At 41.0% G+C, this 21,274-nt stretch overlaps 2 protein-coding genes across 7 annotated transcripts in view; both read right to left on the reverse strand.

Moving 5' to 3' along the window:
* The window catches only part of LOC113121628 (partitioning defective 3 homolog), a 232,201-nt gene extending 228,483 nt beyond the window's left edge, over window positions 1-3,718 (reverse strand). For all 6 annotated transcript variants that reach the window (XR_003294765.1, XM_026292297.1, XM_026292301.1 and 3 more), the window contains exon 1: window positions 3,177-3,718. Coding sequence is in view for 5 of the 6 variants with exons in the window: in XM_026292297.1 (XP_026148082.1) it covers window positions 3,177-3,296 (120 nt within the window). In the remaining variant the exon portion in view is untranslated. The remainder of the gene's footprint in view (window positions 1-3,176) is intronic.
* A 2,168-nt stretch (window positions 3,719-5,886) lies between these two features.
* On the reverse strand, window positions 5,887-20,279 carry cul2 (cullin 2). Its single transcript, XM_026292354.1, has 21 exons — window positions 20,178-20,279; window positions 19,066-19,204; window positions 16,512-16,614; window positions 16,299-16,393; window positions 14,893-14,998; window positions 12,921-13,003; window positions 11,166-11,262; window positions 10,927-11,037; window positions 10,557-10,719; window positions 10,312-10,436; window positions 9,895-10,002; window positions 9,672-9,731; window positions 9,450-9,578; window positions 9,200-9,286; window positions 8,840-8,992; window positions 8,604-8,681; window positions 8,445-8,511; window positions 8,076-8,278; window positions 7,722-7,823; window positions 7,504-7,620; window positions 5,887-6,643 (listed from the first exon to the last, which is right to left on the reverse strand). Exons 2-21 carry the CDS (start codon window positions 19,182-19,184, stop codon window positions 6,512-6,514), a joined length of 2,238 nt encoding a protein of 745 aa, XP_026148139.1. The 5' UTR covers window positions 19,185-19,204; window positions 20,178-20,279; the 3' UTR covers window positions 5,887-6,511.
* Between the last annotated feature and the right edge of the window lie 995 nt (window positions 20,280-21,274).

Here is a 21,274-nt window from a genome sequence, read left to right on the forward strand (position 1 = left end):
TAAAACTTGCTCAAAGTTGAATCCAGGGGGAAGAGGAACTGTCTTCCCGTGAAGACGTGGGATGAGAAAAACAAGCTGAACAACTCCGAGCACTTGATAAGGTGATTTTATTGAAAACCAAATGAACTGCACTTTCAGCTTAACATCAGCTTTAACGCATAAAGCTCCTCACTGGAGATGCTGGGATGTTTATGGTGACAGCTCTTACTTCAGTCCACTCCATCAGCCAGTTAAACAGTCAGCCAGTCAAATGTGTGTGTCTAAGTTATGCCAGATCAGTTGTAGTGTGTTAGTTCCCCTGTCCAGCTTCTACCAGTGCAGGTTAATGATTAGCAGGAAGAGAACAAAGCAGAGTCCTGGCCCTCACGAGGCTGTGGCTGCTATGACAAGTGTACCAGCATGGTCAGACGGAGCTGTACCTGTACGGTGCTACGTTATGTCCACACAGCAACTTCTATGAAAGTATCACTTCTTGTTTACATAAAAAACACACAGAGTAGTGCACCACGTGCTTGATGCTGCACCATGTTGAGTCTTGATAAATATGTAAATGACTTTTCAGAACCACAAAGGAAACACAAAAAAAAAAAAAAATCAAACTGTATCGGTGATGAAATAGAGAATATGTGCAGCCACAGATCCAGTCATGGCTACGACACACTCACAGAATGAGTATCAGGAGTGGACCCGGATAGGATGGTGGGATTTTCTGCAGGAACAAGGAGAGGGGAAGGCAGTACAGAGACCAGTGAATAACACAAAACACACAAAGCCAGAGGCCAAAGAGAGTTCCAGGGGCAGTGAAAAAGAGTCCAGGGATTGAAGGCCGACTGAGAGCGACGACAGAACGAACATGTGACTGGGAAGCGGGAAATGGCAGGAATTCAATCCAAACAATCAGGTGACCAGAACCTGGGGTTTTATAGGACCAAGTACAATTAAGGAACCAGTATAAATAAAAGAGTGAGGCTTGTCCTAGTTGAATCACCACATCCTGGGTTAATCAACTGCATGTTTGCTCAGCTCAAGGTGCAGCTATGTCAAGGCAGGTGTACGCAAAGGTGCATAAGACTCATGCAGCATGGCTCTGGCCAACTGAGCAGAAGCTTCTTATGGAAACATATGAAGAGGTGAGATGTGGCTGCTGTAATCTAAGAGCAAAAGCCTGGCTCTGTGCTGTCTAATGGTGTATCTTCGACATACTTTGCAATCCCAGCATGTTGTGATGCGATGATTTTGACTTCTATGCACAGGTGCTGACTAAACACAGTCAAATTTCTCCTAGAGCTGTGTACAACACTCCAAGTCCATTACTTATTACTTTCAACTCAGATTAGCTGATATTTAGTCCTATACAGTAACAAGTCAGTGAATGCATCAATGTGCTCTAACGTGCAGCAACCTGAGATGCCTTGTAAGTGAGGACACCCTAAAGCAGGGGTCTCCAACTCTACTATCCCTGCCCTGCTGATTACCTGGATCAGGTGTGCTCAGCCAATCAAAAACCGCAATAGAAAAGAAGCAGGACAGTGGCCCTTAAGGACTAGAGTTACTGCTGTAAAGGGTGTTGTTTGGGACAGATATGTATGGTAGCCCCTGAGGACAAAGTACTGACATTAAGAAGTCCTGCACATCCAATAACGCATGCAAAAAGACAAATGCTTCATTTGTGGATTTGCTACGTCATAAGTCAGACAAAAGAGGCTGGACACGAGGAGAGGCAGGGCACGGCAAAGAACAATTCACGAAAACAAAGACAAAAACCAAACTAAAGGTGTCTCAGGAAACAAAGAGACTAACCAAACGTAGGAACAAAAACTTGCACCTGAGCGAGGGATCCAAAACTACAGAGGCAAAGCTGCAGTCCACAGTGACCAGGAAACTATAGGAACATCACTGGGGGGACAGAACGGGACGACTAGAACAGAACAGAGAACCTGGCAAAGACACGAAGAACAAAAAAAAAAAGCCAACCAGCCAAATGGGAGATGAAAAAAAAAACCTAAGGCAATACAGGAAATCCTAACAAAATAAAAGTCCAGACCAGGGGGTCCATTAGAACCATGACCCTCTTTGTGGCACCAAAGATAATAAATAAATACAGGAGGGTCAATAACCTGCAGCATGGTTAGCTACTAGAACTTGATTATTATCATCTCTAATACATGGATCATGAACTTTTTAATGATAATGATTTCTGATCAGCACACACAGTCAAAACATGCAAGTTCTGGAAATCAAGCATGAGCCTGCAGAGCAAACTGCTCCTCCCGTTCCTGTCTCTGCTTCCTCATCATGTATGCTGACCCGGCTAACGTCTGAGAGTCCTGCAGCAGCAAATACAAGCTTGAAGCCTCAGGGTGGCAGGAGCAGCAGATCACATGTCCCATACCTCGCTCAAAAAACCTTTAGACGTGAATATCTGCACTGCCTGTAAATGAAGTTCCTGACGGCAACTTTCACCTAAAATACTGGGTTTCATGCTGTGGTGTGTACAAACCAGTTCAGTCTTACGCTCTTATTCTGAAACTGAAAAGTATGATTACATCTTTTATAGTTCAGAGCTAGATCAGTCTCCTCCATGCTGCTGGACCATGAAAAACCTTCTAGCACTGAGAAACAGGACTGGAAGTGTGAAGGAATGTGTGTGTGTGTGTGTGTGTGTGTGTGTGTGTGTGTGTGTGTGTGTGTGTGTTTGCTAGAGGCACTACTCTTAATATCTGACTTCTGCAGGAAGTTCAGTGTGTTTTATCTGGGCCTACATACATTAAACATTAGCAATAAACTAATGGATTTTACTGAAAGGTTTTAAAGCTGCAGCATCAACAGGACAGAAAGACCAGAAAAAGTCCAGGAGCAAACTTGAATCCACCCAAACCCACGATGAAGAGAAGGAATCATGAAATCAAAGTGTCTAATTCACTTTGTGAGTTTGTTTGTTTATTTTTACACTGACAGTCCCAGTCCTGGTTGAAGACCAGTCCAGGGTCAGACAAACACATGTGTCCTAGATTCTGTCTAATCCAGGAGAAAACTGTCTGTTCCTGGTCTCAGAGCACCCCCCTGTCTATACTGGGGACTCTGGGGACTCTGACTGGAAGGGACAGTCCCCAGCTTCACTCCCTTGGTGTGGTTGGACAGTGCGCCATGTTGACGCTCACGCAGCGCAGTCTTACCTTTGCCATCGCCTTTTTGTACCTCATGGCGGCTTGTTCCACCAGGTTGTGGACTTTCAAGTCCCCAGTGCCACACGGGACGACCACTCGGGTCCTACCAAAACACACCGTCACTTTCATGTGTCCTGTTTTAAATCCAACGAGGAAAAAGCCAAGTCAGAACGGTAAGAACCATCCCCGCGGTGCGACGGCTAAAAACCAGATCCCCAGGTCTTGTGAGGAGACCTGCGTGAAGTAGCCTGCGTGACCCGGATCCTCAGAGGAGAAGTGCGGCATTGGACCCCGCGGCGGTGGTGGGTGGTGTCCTCCCTGTGCCGGGTCGACCCACAGAAACTTCCCAACAAAAAGCTTCTCCAACTGCGCGCAACTGGACTGTCAGTGTGAGGGCGAGCACATGACGGAGCAGGCAGGGTTTCTCCTCCTTACACCAACCAATCCCAAGTGGGTTGTAGCCTGAACGTTACTCGGGTTTCAGCTCATTCAAACTTCTTCACCAGCTGGACTTGGACTTGTGCTTTCACTGGAAACATCCCATAACGAATCGCTTCCGCAACAGAGGAGCAGCAGCTGATTTAAATACTGGACTGTCACGTTATACCACTGCTGCAAATATACATGTGCTGCGTTAGACCGCCCACCGAACACACACACACACACACACACACACACACACACACACACCTTTCCTTTAGTCTACACCTGTAACCTGAGTGACATGTACTTTTACTTTTACTCCAGTAGATCTGACATAGATAGATAGATAGATAGATAGATAGATAGATAGATAGATAGATAGATAGATAGATAGATAGATAGATAGAGCTGAGTCGTCCACTGCAGCTGCTTCTCTGCTCCATCAGGATGTTGTGAAGGGGATGGTCAGTGATGGTCTCTACCTCTGTCTGTGAGCATCTCTCCACCACAGCCTCCAGTGAGTCCAGCCTCATTCCAGTCACTGAACCAGCTTCTTGCACCAGTTGGTCCAGCTGCCTTGCATCCTCCTGCTTTATGCTGCCTCCCCAGCAGACTGCAGCATCAAACAGCACACTGGCTGCCATAGTTTGGTAAAACATGTGCAGCATCTTATGGGGGGGGCTTAGACCTTTGAGAATCCACTACCATCTCCTTGGTTTTAGAGGTGTCCAGTAGGAGGAAGTTTTTGTAACTCCAGTCACTGAAGGATTTTATCAGACTCCTCTTCATGTCCATTCCTGATACATGCAACAATCACAGTATCATAGAGCCAAAACAGTCCCCTGTGTAGAGCCTGTTCTTTGAGACTGTCTCTGGATGTAATTGGTTGGATGGTATTGAATGCACTTGACAAATCAAAGAACATAATCCTCACATCACGTCCAGGTTCTTCCTGAGAGATATAATTGGGGTTTAAAGGCTTTAATCCTGCTGAAATACTCTGCACAACCTTCAGGTCAGTGTTTTTCTTGCTCTGATAGAATTTACCTATACTGGTATATATAAATTAGTTTGACTGTGTCTTCTTTCTGTATTTCTTCATCCACGAGCACGTCAGTGCTTCCCCCAGTTCTTTCATATACCCCAACTGTTATAATAAGCTTTAATTGTAGTCACTGCACAACAGGAATGCAGGGAGCAGGGGCGATTTGGCTTGAGAAGGCCTGTGTTCCTGTACATGTTTGGGATCTTAGCATTTTCTAACAGGCCTCATCGTTATGCTTAGTGTTTATCTGTTAGAGGCTTCCACATTCAGCACTTCCAACAAATAAAATAAAATAAAACAGAGAAAGAAAGTGTGACATCCAAAATCCAAAACTGAAGCTCAGGCCATCCCAGTTGATTTAAAATAAATACAACACATGCACCGATGTTTACAAGGATGCAAAAAGAAATGTGGCATAATAGTAAATGTTGGAGGATACATGAGAAGTAGAAAAGTGTGTGTGTGTGTCCACAGTGCCAGTTGTCACATTCCCATAGCGAAGCTAAAGTAGCAATAAGGGGGGCATTACATTACGGTACCGGCTGGACAAAACCATATTCCTTATTTCTGACCCTCTTACACTAAGTCCACCTCTGTCCTCCTCCATCAAAGCACAGCACAGTAACACACAGTTCTTTAGTTTCACAAGTTTGAGAAAATCTGTGAAACATCTGACCAAAACTAAACTAATAGCACTGATACCTGCTGCTCTTAGGTACATATTGGTCTGTTCCCTTCTCATTATCCTTATTCATCTCTTCCACTTTTCCCACCAGTACCTGCTTGGTTGTTTGTTTGTTATTTGTAATAATAAAATGATAATAAATAACAAAAATAACAATAAAAATAAGTATTAATAACCTAGTTACGCCATTTGCTCATTTGTTTTGAAACTATTTTAGTGCATCCATCTGTTTCACATCATATTTCCTTCACATAGGGCAGCATTCCCGTAACCTGATGTGTCCTGATGTAGTTTTAGTCTGAACAGCAATGCTTGTCCGTATTTCTGAAAACTCAAAGGCTCCATCTGCAGGCGGGAAAAAGTATTGCACCTTGTTTGAGGCTACCTTTGTAATAGCCTCAAAGTTTTGAGTTGACATGTTTGTAAGAGTTTGGACCACATGTAAATTCTGAGCATTCTCAGCTTCACTTATTATTTGCCCTCTCACAAGCTGCTCCTTTGTGTTTCCCCACCATGTGACCCGGGGCTCAAGTCCGGATCTCTCCGATATAGAATTACATACGACCTTTCAGTGTTTTTATTTATTTATTTGACAAGCAGCAACATCGTATTTGTCACCTCATTTTTCTTTACATGTGAAAGTAGATACAATAAGTCAGTATACCAGTTTTATTACAATATTTTTTCCTAACTTCAGTACATTTAACAAAGAAAGAAAAAATAAACACACAACAACTGCAAATGTCGAAAAAGAAAAGCATGTTTTCTTAACTTGTGGCCACCAATGTCAACTCTTTCAGCAGTTGCATCTGTTTTCTCTGCTTTATTTTGGGTCAACTAGTATGTTTATCAGCTATTTCCTCTCAAAAGGCTATAGGCATTTTCTTTTCGCCATTTAACGCACATGTGCGTGGCACTGGTGATGTTGTAAACAGCTTAAAATCATAAGGTGGGTGGGCTTGAGAGCCAGCTGACACCACCGATTAGGTGTCTAAACATGACATGATGACCTTTCTTGTTTTCAAGAAATGTGGCAACAGTCCTGCTTTAATCACCGACTGGTATCACAGCGGGGAGCCACGGTCTAAAACCTAAATGGGTGAATGAGTCTGTTCTGTTTATTTCATGATATTTCATGATATTTCATTTTAAACCTTTATCTGCCAATCAGTCACGCAGACGAGGGTGTGTCTATGCAACGTAGCTGTACTCATCTGCCGAGGTCTGGCTTCGCTCAATGTACTGCTTGTCGATGAGCACCTCAATGCACTTCTTGATCATGCTGATACTGGGGTTGAACCTGGCTTTGGACTGATTAATGACCTGCACACAGGAAATTGAGAAACAATGAAGAACGGTTACTCTAATTTTGCAAACAGGTATGAAACAGTGCTGCCAAATTAGAGCAACTAATATGTTGCTCCTGCTTTACTACGGAAAGTCCGAGTAATAAATCTGGGCTATCTATAGCCACGAAGTGGAAAATGCATCCTGGTTAGTTATTTTACACCTACACAGTGATAATAGACTAATTTAACCCTCCTCTTGTCTTCAGGTCAATTTGACCCATTTTCAAAAGTTAATATGTGATAACTTTGGTTTTCTTCCATATAATTAAGTAAAAACGACATGGATGGTTCCCTACTATAAGGGTAAAATACATGGTAATATGGGAAACAAAAAAATTGGTGATCAATATATACCTCATGCTTTATAAGCAGTAAAAACAGAATGGGTCGATTTGACCCGGGAGGACAAAAGCTGTGTCGTATTGTCTTCAAATTTACGACACACCTTTTGTCCTCCCGGGGGCCAAATTGACCCGAAGACATCAGGAGGGTTAAACAAGCGATCACAAAACACCAAGCAATACAAAGGGATTACAGCCAGATGTGAGGCCATACTTATACGAATAGTTGGGTTTAAGCAAACATTTGCTATTGAGCCAAAATCAGGCTGCAGAGATCTCAGATTTCATTTCAGTCCGTCTGGCGTAGCAGTGTAACTGCACGATAAGGGAATTTACCACACAAACACTTCCTTTCCATAGATTTGTTCATACACTTGCTCACTTTGCTGTGTTGTCATCTACCTACACCCTCTGACTACATGTTAGTTCCTATTAAAAGCAAACATTTCTTATGCAAAGGGTATATTATGCAGAGAGAAACTTGTGCACACACCTCTTGGATCAGTGCATTGTGTCGAAGCACCTTGCGGGCCTTCATAATTCTAACTATAGCAGCTTGTAAATACATTTTTCGGTCCTCGTCTACAGCACTTCTCGTCTGCTCCATTTCCTGGACATCACACACATAAATGACAGTTTATTAGAACCTGGCTGCAAAACAACAGGGTACGAGAAAGCATGGGAAAACAATGAGAAAGATGGAAACCTGACCTGTGGTGTGTCTTTCTGCATTGATGTTGTGATCTTAAATTTGGTCCTTTTGCTGGTGAAACTCATATTTAGTGAAAATGTGGATTCTGCTTCAATCTCCTCCTGTGAGAAGAGATTATTCAAATAATCGTCACTACTTTATTTCAAGCCTGGAATAAAGTTATGGTAGTTGTCCGGTAACTTTATGGGTCAACAGGCGTACATCTCAACTTTATGGAAACAGGTGTTGCTAAGGACTTGACAAGGTATCATGTTCAAATATAGACCATCTTCCCAATCCACATTACATTACCAGTACCAAAACCTCATGCTCAGACAGGTTCTCATCAGACTAATGTGCCTGGAAGCTCAGACCTTTTCTAAGTCGTGGTTTAGCATCTTGACGCCCAGAAGAGACTTGATGGTCTTCTGAAGCTCCTTCTCGTTCATCTGGGTGCTGTCCTGCAGCTCCTTGTAGGTCACTGTCTGGCTGTTGTTGAAGGCCAGCAGCACAGCCATCTGGTAGGTGGTCACCATGGCAACATAGGGCTTAGGCAGGTAATTCATTTTCACCTCACCTGTTGGTGACAAGAGGGATAGAGATAAATGATGATACCTGAAAATAAAACCAACCAAACCACAGGGCTATCTACTATAGGTTACTATTTACACAGTTTTTATTTAATATTCTTGCTTTCAGATATGGGTCCACTCAAACTGGGTATAACCCAGGTTTATTTTTACCTGTGCAGAGATAGTGCAGCCAGGTCAACTTCCTCCCACTGAAGTGCTGATTATAGAACAACTCAAACTGTAAAGTGACATGAACACAGATTATAAAACGTTCTCCGTTAATCTGTGTGAACTGATAATTCACCTGCGCTCCACAAGTGTAAAACCCACCATCTGCACACTCTTCTCTAGTTCTTGAGGGATGGCAAAGGTGGAGGAGGGGACGTGCGTGAGAGGCCAGGCCCCAGCCTGCAAACACAGTCCAAGTACCACATTTAAAATGAAAAGCGTAGACTACAGGTTGTGATTGGTGAAATCTATAGATAACCTGGCAAATGTTCTCAAACAAGATTTAATCCCATGCTTGTCGGCATGAGGCGTGTAAGTGATGTCGGAGTCCTCCTCACCTGCAATACATAGATCTGGAAGCTGATGCCAAGGTCCACCACCGTTTCCTGTATCTTGATGAAATTATTAAACTTGTTGTTGAGGTCGGCGCTCACGCTCATGTCTGTGTACATTCTGTGGAGTTTGCTTGTGAACTCGTAGCCACAAGCTTGCTGCAGATTTAAGGATAAAAACAAGAACGCATAGTAATACAATGGACGGTAGACAGGAAAAGGCAGAGGCATAAGGTATTTTGTATATTTCATGTCAATCATGGTCAGACTTATCTCTATGATATAGATATGAAGAGAATGATCCATGCAGTAAAGGCACCGCCTGATTCATAAGTCTACGGTTATACTGCTCAGCTTCACCATTACCTTTAGTTTGTTGATCATGGCTTCTTCTGAGTCCATTGACAATGACAGCCCATGTATTAGCCGCTTGGCTAGCATTCTGGCATAACACTGTGGACAAAGACGAAAATAAGAAGTAATGATGACCAAAGCTTATTCTAAAGCTGGTATTTTGGAACTTTTGAGGGTACTAAAAATATCAGATCAAACTATTTCAAGATCAAAACCAACCTCGACAAAACAGCGAAACTTTTTTTTGTTACATTCTGGTCACCTTTTGAAAGATGTCCTTGTCATCTATGTACTTGAACACTGTGATGAAGCTCGTCAGCTTGTCCTCCACCTCATTCTCTGTCATTCCCTTTGCAGATTTTTTCAGTAGATTGTCACAATATTTTGCCAGCTGGACGAAAAAAACAACAGGAACAAGACCTAGTCAAGACACTGTGCATAATGCTGTATATATGTGTGTGTGTGTGTGTGTGTGTATACTCACCAGTTCAGGGGCTTTACAAATGGACTTGGGCTCCCTGAAATTTACAACAGACGTCAAAGCCTGAGAAAGAAAGAACACGTTTACTCAAACTTATTATGATTGTGAAAAAAAAACATGATCCTTTTTATACTTTTAACACATTTATAACTGTGGGTTTCCAATTAGATCCAATTAGATTTTATACTAGATAATATCTTGCAAACACTCATCTGGGGTTTGATACCTTATCAAGTGCATTCATGAAATGTTGATCTCCGTTTAGAACCGTGTTAATGAGCTGTACAAATTTACTGTGAACCTCCAGCACTGACTCCACAAACAGGGTTGGCATCTAGAATTCAAAGGAGACAACACTGTGTTAGTAAAGGGAATATTTCAAATGATATTTCTAAACAACAACCATTTAACCATTCATCCATACAATAAAACACAGTGGAAATAATTCTATACAATTAAGATCAAACCAAGCTACTTTTTAGTGGTGCAACAACCTGTGCTAAAAGCAGATTTGAGTAAGATATTTGTAGTCTTCACAGGTATAAAGGTAAAACAGGATTGGAGTAATGTTATTGCAGCTTAACAGCCCATAATATACAAGTACAGTCATGCAAACACACACACACAGTGGTGTAGTACTAACATTTTCCTGAGAGAGGTTACTGGTGCCTCGGATACCCTCATTGTGGATATGAACCTGAAGCTCATGGATCATGTGAGGCAGCCCACTGGACACGGCCCGCAGCAGGGTGTACATGTTGGCCATGTCTGGACAAAACAGCATGACAGGAGGACACAGATTGATCTCTATTTGACAGAGCATGTGAAGTAAATATATATATATATATATATATATATATATATATATATATTCATTAGTGAACTGACCATCTTTCTTCTCCTGCTGGATAATGCTCTGACACTCCCCATGCAGGAACTGCAGATGATCTGCCACCATCCTCTGCTGGCATTCATGGATGACTTTACCGTAGGAACTGGGGTGCAGATACTTCCGACATCGAACTTCTTCGTCTTTTAAACGTCCCAAAACCTGGAGGATGCAACCAGAACGCAAGGTGCGTGTTTTGTTTTTTTCTTCACAAATTAATCTAATTTTTACATAGCTGGGTATTATTTGCATTAGCTATTAAAAAAGACTAAAGAGGTCAAACAAAATCACAGAAGCTTAAAGGGCTCACATGGCACTTTGAGCATGTGCAGCATTCACATACGTGTATTGTCTCTCCATCTAACCTACCTTCTCCATATACTGTGAACAGTTGGATTCTTGTAGTAGATTGGAAGCTTCCTGTTTGTAATACTCCCCTGTTTTTGACAGAAATGGCCCTTCAAAGATTTCCTGGTAAAACTACGACATGGGATGAGATATGTGGCATATAGGATTAAGTACAGATGAATACACAAAAGATCATGTAAAACAAAGAAAATAAAATTGAAATCAGACCACTGGATGGCAGTCATCATTTGTTGTCTCACCTTTAGTGGAAACTTCTTCTTGTATTGTTCAACATGAACAAAGGAGTTGATTACCCCATGGATTACTTTCTGATTGGGGTTCTCACCACAACGGTCACTGTAGGACATTAAGAAGCTGTTGTTAGGTCTAATTTATTGTGCAGTGTTATTGATCACTCAATTTATCAGCCCGGGAGGAATACTGGTTTAAGTGGGGATAATATCCTGCAGCCCAGTCAGACCAGTTGCTTCAGAAGGCATTCATTGTGTACAATTTGTATTGTAGATTTCATATTAAATGGATAAATCTGCCATTTTTGCCCATCAGTCCACACACAATAACCCATAATGACAAGATGAAAGCAGTTTTAGATGCTTGCAAATTTATTCAAACTCAAAAACTGAAACCTCTCATTTACAAACGTCTTCAGACTCTTAATTCAGTACTTTCTGAGACTGAAATTACAGTTTCATGGTTTCATGGGCAAGTCTGTACAGTGTTAGCACACCTGGATTCGGACAGCTTTTCCCTTTCTTCCTGGCAGATCCTCTCCGGCTCTGTCAGATTGGATGGGAAGCGTCTGTGAGCTGCCATCTTCAGGCCTCTCTACATATGTTCTTTGGGGTTTAAGCCTGGACTTTTGCTGGACCAGTCAAGGTCAGCCAGACTTGTCCTGGAGCCACTACAGTATCACTGCGCTGAAAGGTCACTAGACTCTGGAGCAGATTTTGTTCAAGGACCACTCTGTGTTTGGTTGCAATCGTACTTCCCTCAGGTCTGACCAGTCTTCCTGTCCCTGCTGCTGTGAACCACCACACCCACAGCATGATGCTGCAGCCACCACCATACTTCACTGTAAGGACTGTATTAGTTAGACTGATGAGGAGTGTGTGGTGTTCAACCGGACTTGGATCTCAGAGTTTTGTACAAAGAGTTTAACTTTTGTCTCATAAAGACCAGAGAATCTTCTTTAAATGCTGTCTGGCTAACTCCAAGCAGGCTGTCATACACTTTTTACTCAAAGTGGCTTCCTTCCAGCCGCTCCACCATAAAGGTCTGACTGATGGAAAGCTGCATCCTTACGGTAGGTTTTCTCATCTCTGCAGAGGACTTGTGAAGCTCTCCTAGGGTGAGTGGAAAGCTGACACTAGGATAAGTCCTGGTGGTTTCAAACATCTTCCATTTCACAATTATTGAAGCTATTGTGCTCCTGGATTAGTCTTTAGAGCCCAGGAAATGGTTTTATAGCCTGATCTATGCCTCAGTACAATTTAATAGTGAAGGTAAGCCGATTTCTGTAGTCACATAGCGTGGTTTTTCTCCTGGCATACCATGTTAACTGATGTGTGTATCCTTCTAAACTATTTCCAATCGTTTGCCACAGCTGGACTACAGTCAAGCTCTGGACACATCAGAAAGAAAATTAAAGCAAAGAAGATGCACCTGGCCATAGATTGGTGTGTCACTGCAAAGACTGAATACTTCTGTAATTTCCTAAAACCATGTTCTCACTTCAATATGGGTTATTGAGTGTAGATTTATGGGCAAAAATTTAAATGTTATCCATATAAAATGAAATAAACATCACAAAATAAAGTGTGCAAAAAGCAAACTGGGCAGCCACTACAATAATGACAATAAAATACAAACTGTAAATCCTTAGAGCAAACCACGTCCAAACTCATTAAAATTCCAGATAAAAAAAAAAAAAAAAGATTTGGCATTTCACATTTCAGAGAACAATATCTTTGGATCGGCTTGTATGATAAAAGTACTTTTTGATTTCATTCAGCAACATCCGGATCAGGACAGCCTGAAGGGGTTCAATCATTAGCTTCCTCCACATATCAAGCGCCAACTGTAATAACAAATGAAAAGACAGCATATCACAACAGTGCAGACAATCCTGGAACAGACTGTAGTTTGGTGGTATAAGCTGAAATTTTGCCCTGGGTACTGGATCCCAGAAGCTCCAACAGAATCCAACTAATCTCTGGATCATTCTGTACATATACATATACATACATATACAGTGGGTACGGAAAGTATTCAGACCCCTTTAAATTTTTCACTCTTTGTGTCATTGCAGCCATTTGCCAAAATCAAAAAAGTTCATTTTATTTCTCATTAATGTACACTCAGCACCCCATCTTGACAGAAAAAAACAGAAATGTAGACATTTTTGCAAATTTATTAAAAAAGAAAAACTGAAATATCACATGGTCATAAGTATTCAGACCCTTTGCTCAGTATTGAGTAGAAGCACCCTTTTGAGCTAGTACAGCCATGAAGTCTTCTTGGGAATGATGCAACAACTTTTTCACACCTGGATTTGGGGATCCTCTGCCATTCTTCCTTGCAGATCCTCTCCAGTTCTGTCAGGTTGGATGGTGAACGTTGGTGGACAGCCATTTTCAGGTCTCTCCAGAGATGCTCAATTGGGTTTAGGTCAGGGCTCTGGCTGGGCCAGTCAAGAACGGTCACAGAGTTGTTCCGAAGCCCCTCCTTTGTTATTTTAGCTGTGTGCTTAGGGTCATTGTCCTGCTGAAAGGTGAACCTTCAGCCCAGTCTGAGGTTCTGAGCACTCTGGAAGAGGTTTTCTTCCAGGATATCTCTGTACTTGGCCACATTCATCTTTCCTTCAATTGCAACCAGTCGTCCTGTCCCTGCAGCTGAAAAACACCCCCACAACATGATGCTCCCACCACCATGTTTCACTGTAGGGATTGTATTGGGCAGGTGATGAGCAGTGCCTGGTTTTCTCCACACATACCGCTTAGAATTAACGCCAAAAAGTTCAATCTTGGTCTCATCAGACCAGAGAATCTTATTTCTCATGGTCTGGGAGTCCTTCATGTGTTTTTTGGCAAACTCTATGCGGGCTTTCATGTGTCTTGCACCGAGGAGAGGCTTCCGTCGGGCCACTCTGCCATAAAGCCCCGACTGGTGGAGGGCTGCAGTGATAGTTGACTTTGTGGAACTTTCTCCCATCTCCCTACTGCATCTCTGGAGCTCAGCCACAGTGATCTTTGGGTTCTTCTTTACCTCTCTCACCAAGGCTCTTCTCCCACGATTGCTCAGTTTGGCTGGACGGCCAGGTCTAGGAAGAGTTCTGGTCGTCCCAAACTTTTTCCATTTGAGGATTATGGAGGCCACTGTGCTCTAGGAACCTTCAGTGCTGCAGAAATTCTTTTGTAACCTTGGCCAGATCTGTGCCTTGCCACAAGTCTGTCTCTGAGCTCCTTGGGCAGTTCCTTCAACCTCATGATTCTCATTTGCTCTGACATGCACTGTGAGCTGTAAGGTCTTATATAGACAGGTGTGTGCCTTTCCTAATCAAGTCCAATCAGTTTAATTAAACACAGCTGGACTCCAATGAAGGAGCAGAACCATCTCAAGGAGGATCAGAAGAAATGGACAGCATGTGAGTTAAATGTGAGTGTCACTGCAAAGGGTCTGAATACTTATGACCATGTGATATTTCAGTTTTTCTTTTTTAATAAATTTGCAAAAATGTCTACATTTCTGTTTTTTTCTGTCAAGATGGGGTGCTGAGTGTACATTAATGAGAAATAAAATGAACTTTTTTGATTTTGGCAAATGGCTGCAATGACACAAAGAGTGAAAAATTTAAAGGGGTCTGAATACTTTCCGTACCCACTGTATATATCTGTACTCCTTAGCGGATGTGGGGACGTGCATGTGCAGCAGAAATATTTAAACCAGGTTGAATTAATCAGTCAGTACCTCTCCGATCTCCATGAGTGGTTCATTCATGTCTACTCCCCCGTAGCCGTACTGTAGGTCTGCTTCTGTTAGTTTGTTCTTCTTGATGAACTGAGTGTTGAGATACCTGAATAAAGCAGGGAAGGGAGTTAAGATATTATTTTCACCTTATGGATTTAATCATATTTTCGTTACTTAGCAAGTCAAATGATCGTGTTACATGAAAGGAACTGCTAAGAATTATACCACACATATCTGTTTTTTCAGTGCACTACAACATGTGTCGGTTTTACCGTGCGGTAGTGTCTCTCTGTTCAGATAAACCCAGAGGTGCCACTGCCTGCTCAGCACCAACCAGAAGACGGGCAGCATTATCATGTTGGCTGGTGAATAAGGTTTATGCTCAGTGCTAACAGACGCTAACTGGACAGAGCTAATGCTGCTTTGACCTGATATATTTGTGTCTTACTTTTTAAAGTCTCATATAGCAAAACTATGTTTCAATAAGAGTGTCAGTATGAGAACGTTTATTTTTGTACTCACTCACACTAATTCATATGACCAGTAGACTGATGTTGAAATTCATATACAAAGTGTTTTTCTGGTGCGTTTCAACATTTGACGAACGAGGCAACAGGCTTACATTCACATTTTGATTGGGTGTCATCTCTCAGATCTATGTTAGCTGATTCTGTCCACATTAAAGAATGTGTAGCTTTCCCAGCTAGGCCATTAGCTTCTATCAGCCGTACACCAATTACTTTGACAAGCTTAATACCAGAGTAACGAGTGTTAAATGTAGGAGCAGCTATTGTTGAGCAGCACTAACCGTGAAACCTGCAAAGTAAAATTGCAGTGGTTGGTGTTAATCTGTTTTGATTCACTTGGCAATGCAGCACAACCTCCAAGGTCTGATGATTTGTGCGACACCTGCAAAGTGACTAGAAGCCAAAGAGCTTTGCATTCACTCGTCATCCTGACATAATAAATTACAAAGGCGAATGGATGCTCAGGCAGCCTGGTGGGAAGTACACATAAAAATAGATCTGAAAGCTTTCCAAGGGAGTATTGATTCAGAATAAACCAAGATACAGCAAATGCTTATTGGCACTACACACGATGACTTTTTAGGTAATATTTTAAGTTTACAGAATTACGCAAAAAATGGAATACTACAGCTTGTGACTGAATTAATACACACTTCATCTAAGGCCTATGAAACGAGTCACACAGTGAGAATATATTAATAGAATATATCTGTAAAAAAATAGGCAGCCAATGTTAAGTTCTACTTTATTTTGACTTGTTTTCAGATTGTAGTATTTTGTGAAATAGAGAAGAACTAAATGAAGTGATCAGCCTAATAACTCACTGATATCAAATACTACATCAGTGCAAACAAAGGACATGAAAGTCAGCAATGTTACCTGTATAAGCAGTCCATGTAGTCAGCTCCTTTACTGTACTCATCCCAGTATCTGTGGTACATCACTAAAACCTTTTCCTCCGACTCCAGGACTTTCTAAAACATACACAGGCATGACAGGTTTTAGAAAAAGCAGAATAATGCAGAACTAAAAATAAAAGCACCCAACATGATTTTCTTTTGCAGCTGCTGAAGAGCTTATGTGAGTGCTTACCTTGTACAACTGTCGAACATGATTCTCAAGAAACACCTTGGTTTCTGTGTATAATCTTTCACCCAAAGGCTCTGGATATGCAACGCACAAGGCGTAGATGTCACTGGTGTCAACATTCAGGATAAACAGTAAGTAGTAGGGCCGGATAATATGGAAAAAAAAAAATCATATCAATTATTTTCATTCGTTTTAAACCCAAGCACTATAAACCCAAGCTCATGACTCTTCTAGTGACTTCACTCCCTGGCCAATCAGTGGCCTGCAATCTGTTGGCGTCACATTTTAGTGTCGGCTCAGCTCGTTAAGAACCTCGGCCGAGGACGTACTAAAAAAAGTACCTGGTACCAGGTACTATCCCCTAATGGAAAACCCCAAAAACAGAGTCAAGTCGAGTAGTGCTATTGGAAAAGCCCCATTTCAGTCAAGGTTAAAGGTTTCTTTTTACTCCCAAGTGACATGCAAAGATGGTGGTGTTACTTGTTTTTAGTGGAACATTTGTATATTTTTGTCAAATATGTTTTGCAGTGCACTCTCTCTGTGTCAACCTAACTAATGTTCTCTCTCTTCCAGCCACATGATTGGCACAGCACTACTGTCATTATCATCGGCTGTTTGTCTGTTCTGTCAAAATAATGAGGGAATAAGTTGTTTGAGCAAAGTTATATCAGAAGTGGGTGGTGGTAACAGTAAACACATGCTAAACTTGTTCCTCACTGCTCAGTCTCATATTTCAGCTGCATGATTGGCTGGAAGACCTGTCCATATCGAATAAAAAAATGGCCAACTCTTATTACGATGTAACATAAAATTCGATATTTGGCAAAGCCTTATTATGTAGGTCATTGCCTTTCAATACATATGTACTGATCAGGCCCAACAACAAACAGGTACCTTTCAGGAGAGACTTACACAATATTAGGTGGTTTTAATGCTGTGGTTGATCAATGTATATATCAATGTATAGTTCATAGTATGCATGTATTACTAGAAAGATCAATACCTGCCTGAATGACCAACTCTTTTTTCAAATAACTTGCATATTAAACATAATAACTCTCTGCAAAACTGACTGGCAAATTATCTAAACTCTACTGTCTATGTAAATTAACATTTCCTGTCAATTTACAGGTGAAACGCAAACTGATCTCTTAATTTCAATTTACAAAGTCCAGAATCAAGAAATTTAGATTCTGTTTGATTTAATTGATGATGATTCACATAAATACCAATGTTAAAAAAAGTGTTTGGCAGAAAATTTAATTTCCTCTCTATATTTGAACAAAAGAGCAGAATAGTTATTTTGTTGAAAATACAGTTCACATTACAGGCAAAGTTATAACCTTTATAACCACATTTCCCAGTTATAATATTATGGAGAAAGGATTTACATTCCCTGCCAAATGCTAAATGACTAAAACAAGACACATCTATTGAAGAAGGGCATCAGCACATTTTAAAAAACGCTGTTCTTTACAGCTACTATTGCCCTGTCAATATTAGATGCTTCAACTAAGTCCAGACATCCGCTGTGCTCAAAAAATCAGCACAGACAGGACAGAACCTAAAGGTCCGCTCACTGATTCATTTGCATCGTTTGACTTTAAAAGACATCAGCCAGATGTCTGACAAAAAACAGCTGCTAATTAATGTTGTCAGGAAAAAAATAAAAAAAGCACAATCACTCAATATTCACTCAACTTCCACTGCCTCACATCTCATAGCCATACAGAGAAAATCTCTTCACTAAAGCAAACAGGCAGCTCACATCATTAATAGCAGACTGTTTTCAGTCTCTCCCTCTCTCTCGTGCATGTGATTTCTAGATTCACTACAAGATAGCCAGCTTTGGCTAAGGAACATTATTAGTAACAGTCCCTTGAATTGCGACACATCCACACAGACCACAGCTTTTCATGCCAGCTTATAGGACTGTCTTGACTCACCGCAGGTAAAAATCAGCTATCATCTCTGGAGGGCTATGCGATATATCGAATTAATTTTATCGAATTAATTTCTATTTTTGAATCAAAATGACAAAAATCACAAGATCATGATTAGTGCTCCCTCTGCTCTTAATGAAACACTAGCAGTTTTCTCAGCTGTTTTCTTGGACACGCCTGCATGTACGAGCTTTGCCATTCAACAAGCCTAAGCAAAATATTAGAGAGCAACCACTAAAGACAACAAAAGAATACCAACCAAAGGTAGTCATATTACCTCAGTAAAAATATTTTTTGGTCATTGCCCAACCCTACATCAATTTTGTGCATTCGCCTTCCACAAAGTAGATATGTTACACTTCATGCAGTCTGAGCTGCATCACTTACAACAATCTAAGGACTTTAAGAATCAGGAATGAATTATTCAAATAATAACTGGGATTAATTGGAAAATTAATATTTTTACCTAGCACTTTTAAATACCTCAAAAAAGGTTTATTCAAGCAAGCGGCAAACACACCACTGTGTGACTTCCTGTCAACAACCTTGAACTTAAACTTGGGCAAATATCATGCTGTTTAAATTTCAATATGGGGAGAGTTTGCATAGGATACGAGAACCGATCGTTCCACGTGGCTCTCTCCACATAGTCGAGCATCACAACAGCCTTGATTGTTGTCAGAAGCTTGTTCCATGTCTCGTCAAAGTCCACCACCCGTGGCTTTAAGGACATCGTAGAGTTTCTCTTTCAGTCTGAGAGAAAAACAAACATATGATGAGGAAGACTAAGGAAATCAAACAAGCTAAAACTAACTACATGTAACATTCCAGCATTGCTGCAGGTTTGAGCGTTTAAAAGCAAACATAGTATAGGATATCATTTGAGCATTAAACCAAGCCTAATAGCAGAAGAAACACAAACAAAACACATCCTGGGCAAGGTGACAGAATAAACAGGAGAAACCATTCTGAAGTCATCCCTATTTAGAATATGATATAATCGTGTTGTTATATTATCTTTGAAATAATATCTAAGATTGAAGATCTGAGAATTAATCAAACATAGCTAGATTGATCAGTTGTCATTGTACAGGGCAAAAGTGAACATATACATCAGTAAAACAGCTGCTCAGAATACTATGGTAGGAACAGATGAGATAAACACTGGGCTCAAGTTCGTGGACATAACTCCAATGCTCATCAACACTATACACTTTGCTAAGTATCAACTACTACTACTTTTACAGTTTGGCAAGTGAGACTGCTGCAGCTGTCAACACCCACTTCTCTGTCAGAAAGAAAAACACAAGTTAGATAAACTAGGCCCTGTCGTCATTCATACCAGTTGATCTCAAGTCAGAGCAAAGACCGTAACATCACTGACGGTGTTTCTCGCTAGCCAGTTTCCGACTGAAGACAAGGCGTCAGCGTTGCTAAATAAACAGGCTCGTAACAGTCACGACACAGGCAGCCAAGTTAAGGCTATTAGCTTGCGGAATGCGAGTCCCAAAATAGGATGACTAGCTACAATGCTAACTAGCATCTGGCTACTTCCTGTTCAAGTCCCTATAGTTTTAAACCATCGGCTAGCAGCTAGCAAGCTAACCATTGCTAACGATGTTTTGCTATATCCCCACATTAGCGCTGACAGCTCGATAAAAGATAGTGCTGTTGTTAAACAAGACGGGTCACTAAGGTGAAGAATAAACTTTTGCATAATACATACCCCTGTATGTTTATTTACTCGTTATAATCCCAAGTTTGTCGCTGTCACTGGCTTGATTTGTCCTACTCATACGGGTCCCCTGTCTCTTGGACTATACCAAGCGCTTAGGTAGGGGTGTAATATGAACAATTGTAAATTAAACGTGAAGTGCTTTGGTTTTGTCTTGCACAATATGTTGGATTTTAGATTAAAATATAAATATAAATATTTCTACATTCGAATGGAAGCACATATGTACGTGTTTAGATTATATCTACATATATGTCTGTGGTATCGTCTGAAACTACGGAAACCTCGCGGGCTGAGTATTGAATCACCGCCGCCAGATTTTGGGATGGATCTCATTTCTGGGTCGATAAGAAAATATAAACATTTCTCCACACATTAAACAACACATCTCACATAGTCTATATGCACGATGACTCACAATGCGCCTATTTCAGGTTTTAATGTCCATTTTCACAGAATCCCGTCCATAAATTGGCCCAAACCAAGTACAAACTGACTTTGTGGCAAATAATTGTCTTGTCAGGTCTAACATTATACCAATTTATTAAACTACAGCTATCTAAACATCGTTTATGTTATTGTTCACTCCTTTATTATCAAGAATAGAAGAAAACCATCTAATAACAATAGTCGAAGGTATTGCTTTCCAACGTCAGCTCCGAATTTAAATAAAGCTAACGGCTAGCTAACGTTAGTAAGTTTGTTGAAGCAGTTGATGTTTTCGGGTCGTCGGTCGGGCTCATCAGTTTTCACACATCCGGTAGGATACAGCTGTGGACAGAACAAAATGTTGATTAATAAGTTTTACGCCAGCTTGATTTCCATTATCTATCCAGATCGATAGATTTTAAACACTAAATCAGACAACCCATTAACTTAACCTTAGAGATACCGCTAGCTTAGCGTTAGCTAAAAAGTCCGTTTTAGCGTTAGCTAACGTTCGCCTGACCGACACCATCCAGTAGCTTAAAATAATTCAACATTTTTATTATTTAACACACGGCTATATTTAGTTTGTTGACCAGATTGTTAATAATGTTACTCGTCAAGCTGGACCCAACTACAACTAAACGTTAGACAAAAATAAA

This window comes from Mastacembelus armatus, chromosome 20 (genome assembly GCF_900324485.2).
Source record: "Mastacembelus armatus chromosome 20, fMasArm1.2, whole genome shotgun sequence".
Lineage (NCBI taxonomy): Eukaryota > Metazoa > Chordata > Actinopteri > Synbranchiformes > Mastacembelidae > Mastacembelus > Mastacembelus armatus.

Excerpts from the sequence above, each read along its gene's own strand:
- cul2 (XM_026292354.1), bottom strand. The coding sequence starts at position 19,184 with ATGTCCTTAAAGCCACGGGTGGTGGACTTTGACGAGACATGGAACAAG. Across the intron at positions 8,279-8,444 it reads GCTGCACTATCTCTGCACAG|GTGAGGTGAAAATGAATTAC; the intron begins GTAAAAATAAAC and ends TGTCACCAACAG. Across the intron at positions 7,824-8,075 it reads TAAACCACGACTTAGAAAAG|GAGGAGATTGAAGCAGAATC; the intron begins GTCTGAGCTTCC and ends CTCTTCTCACAG.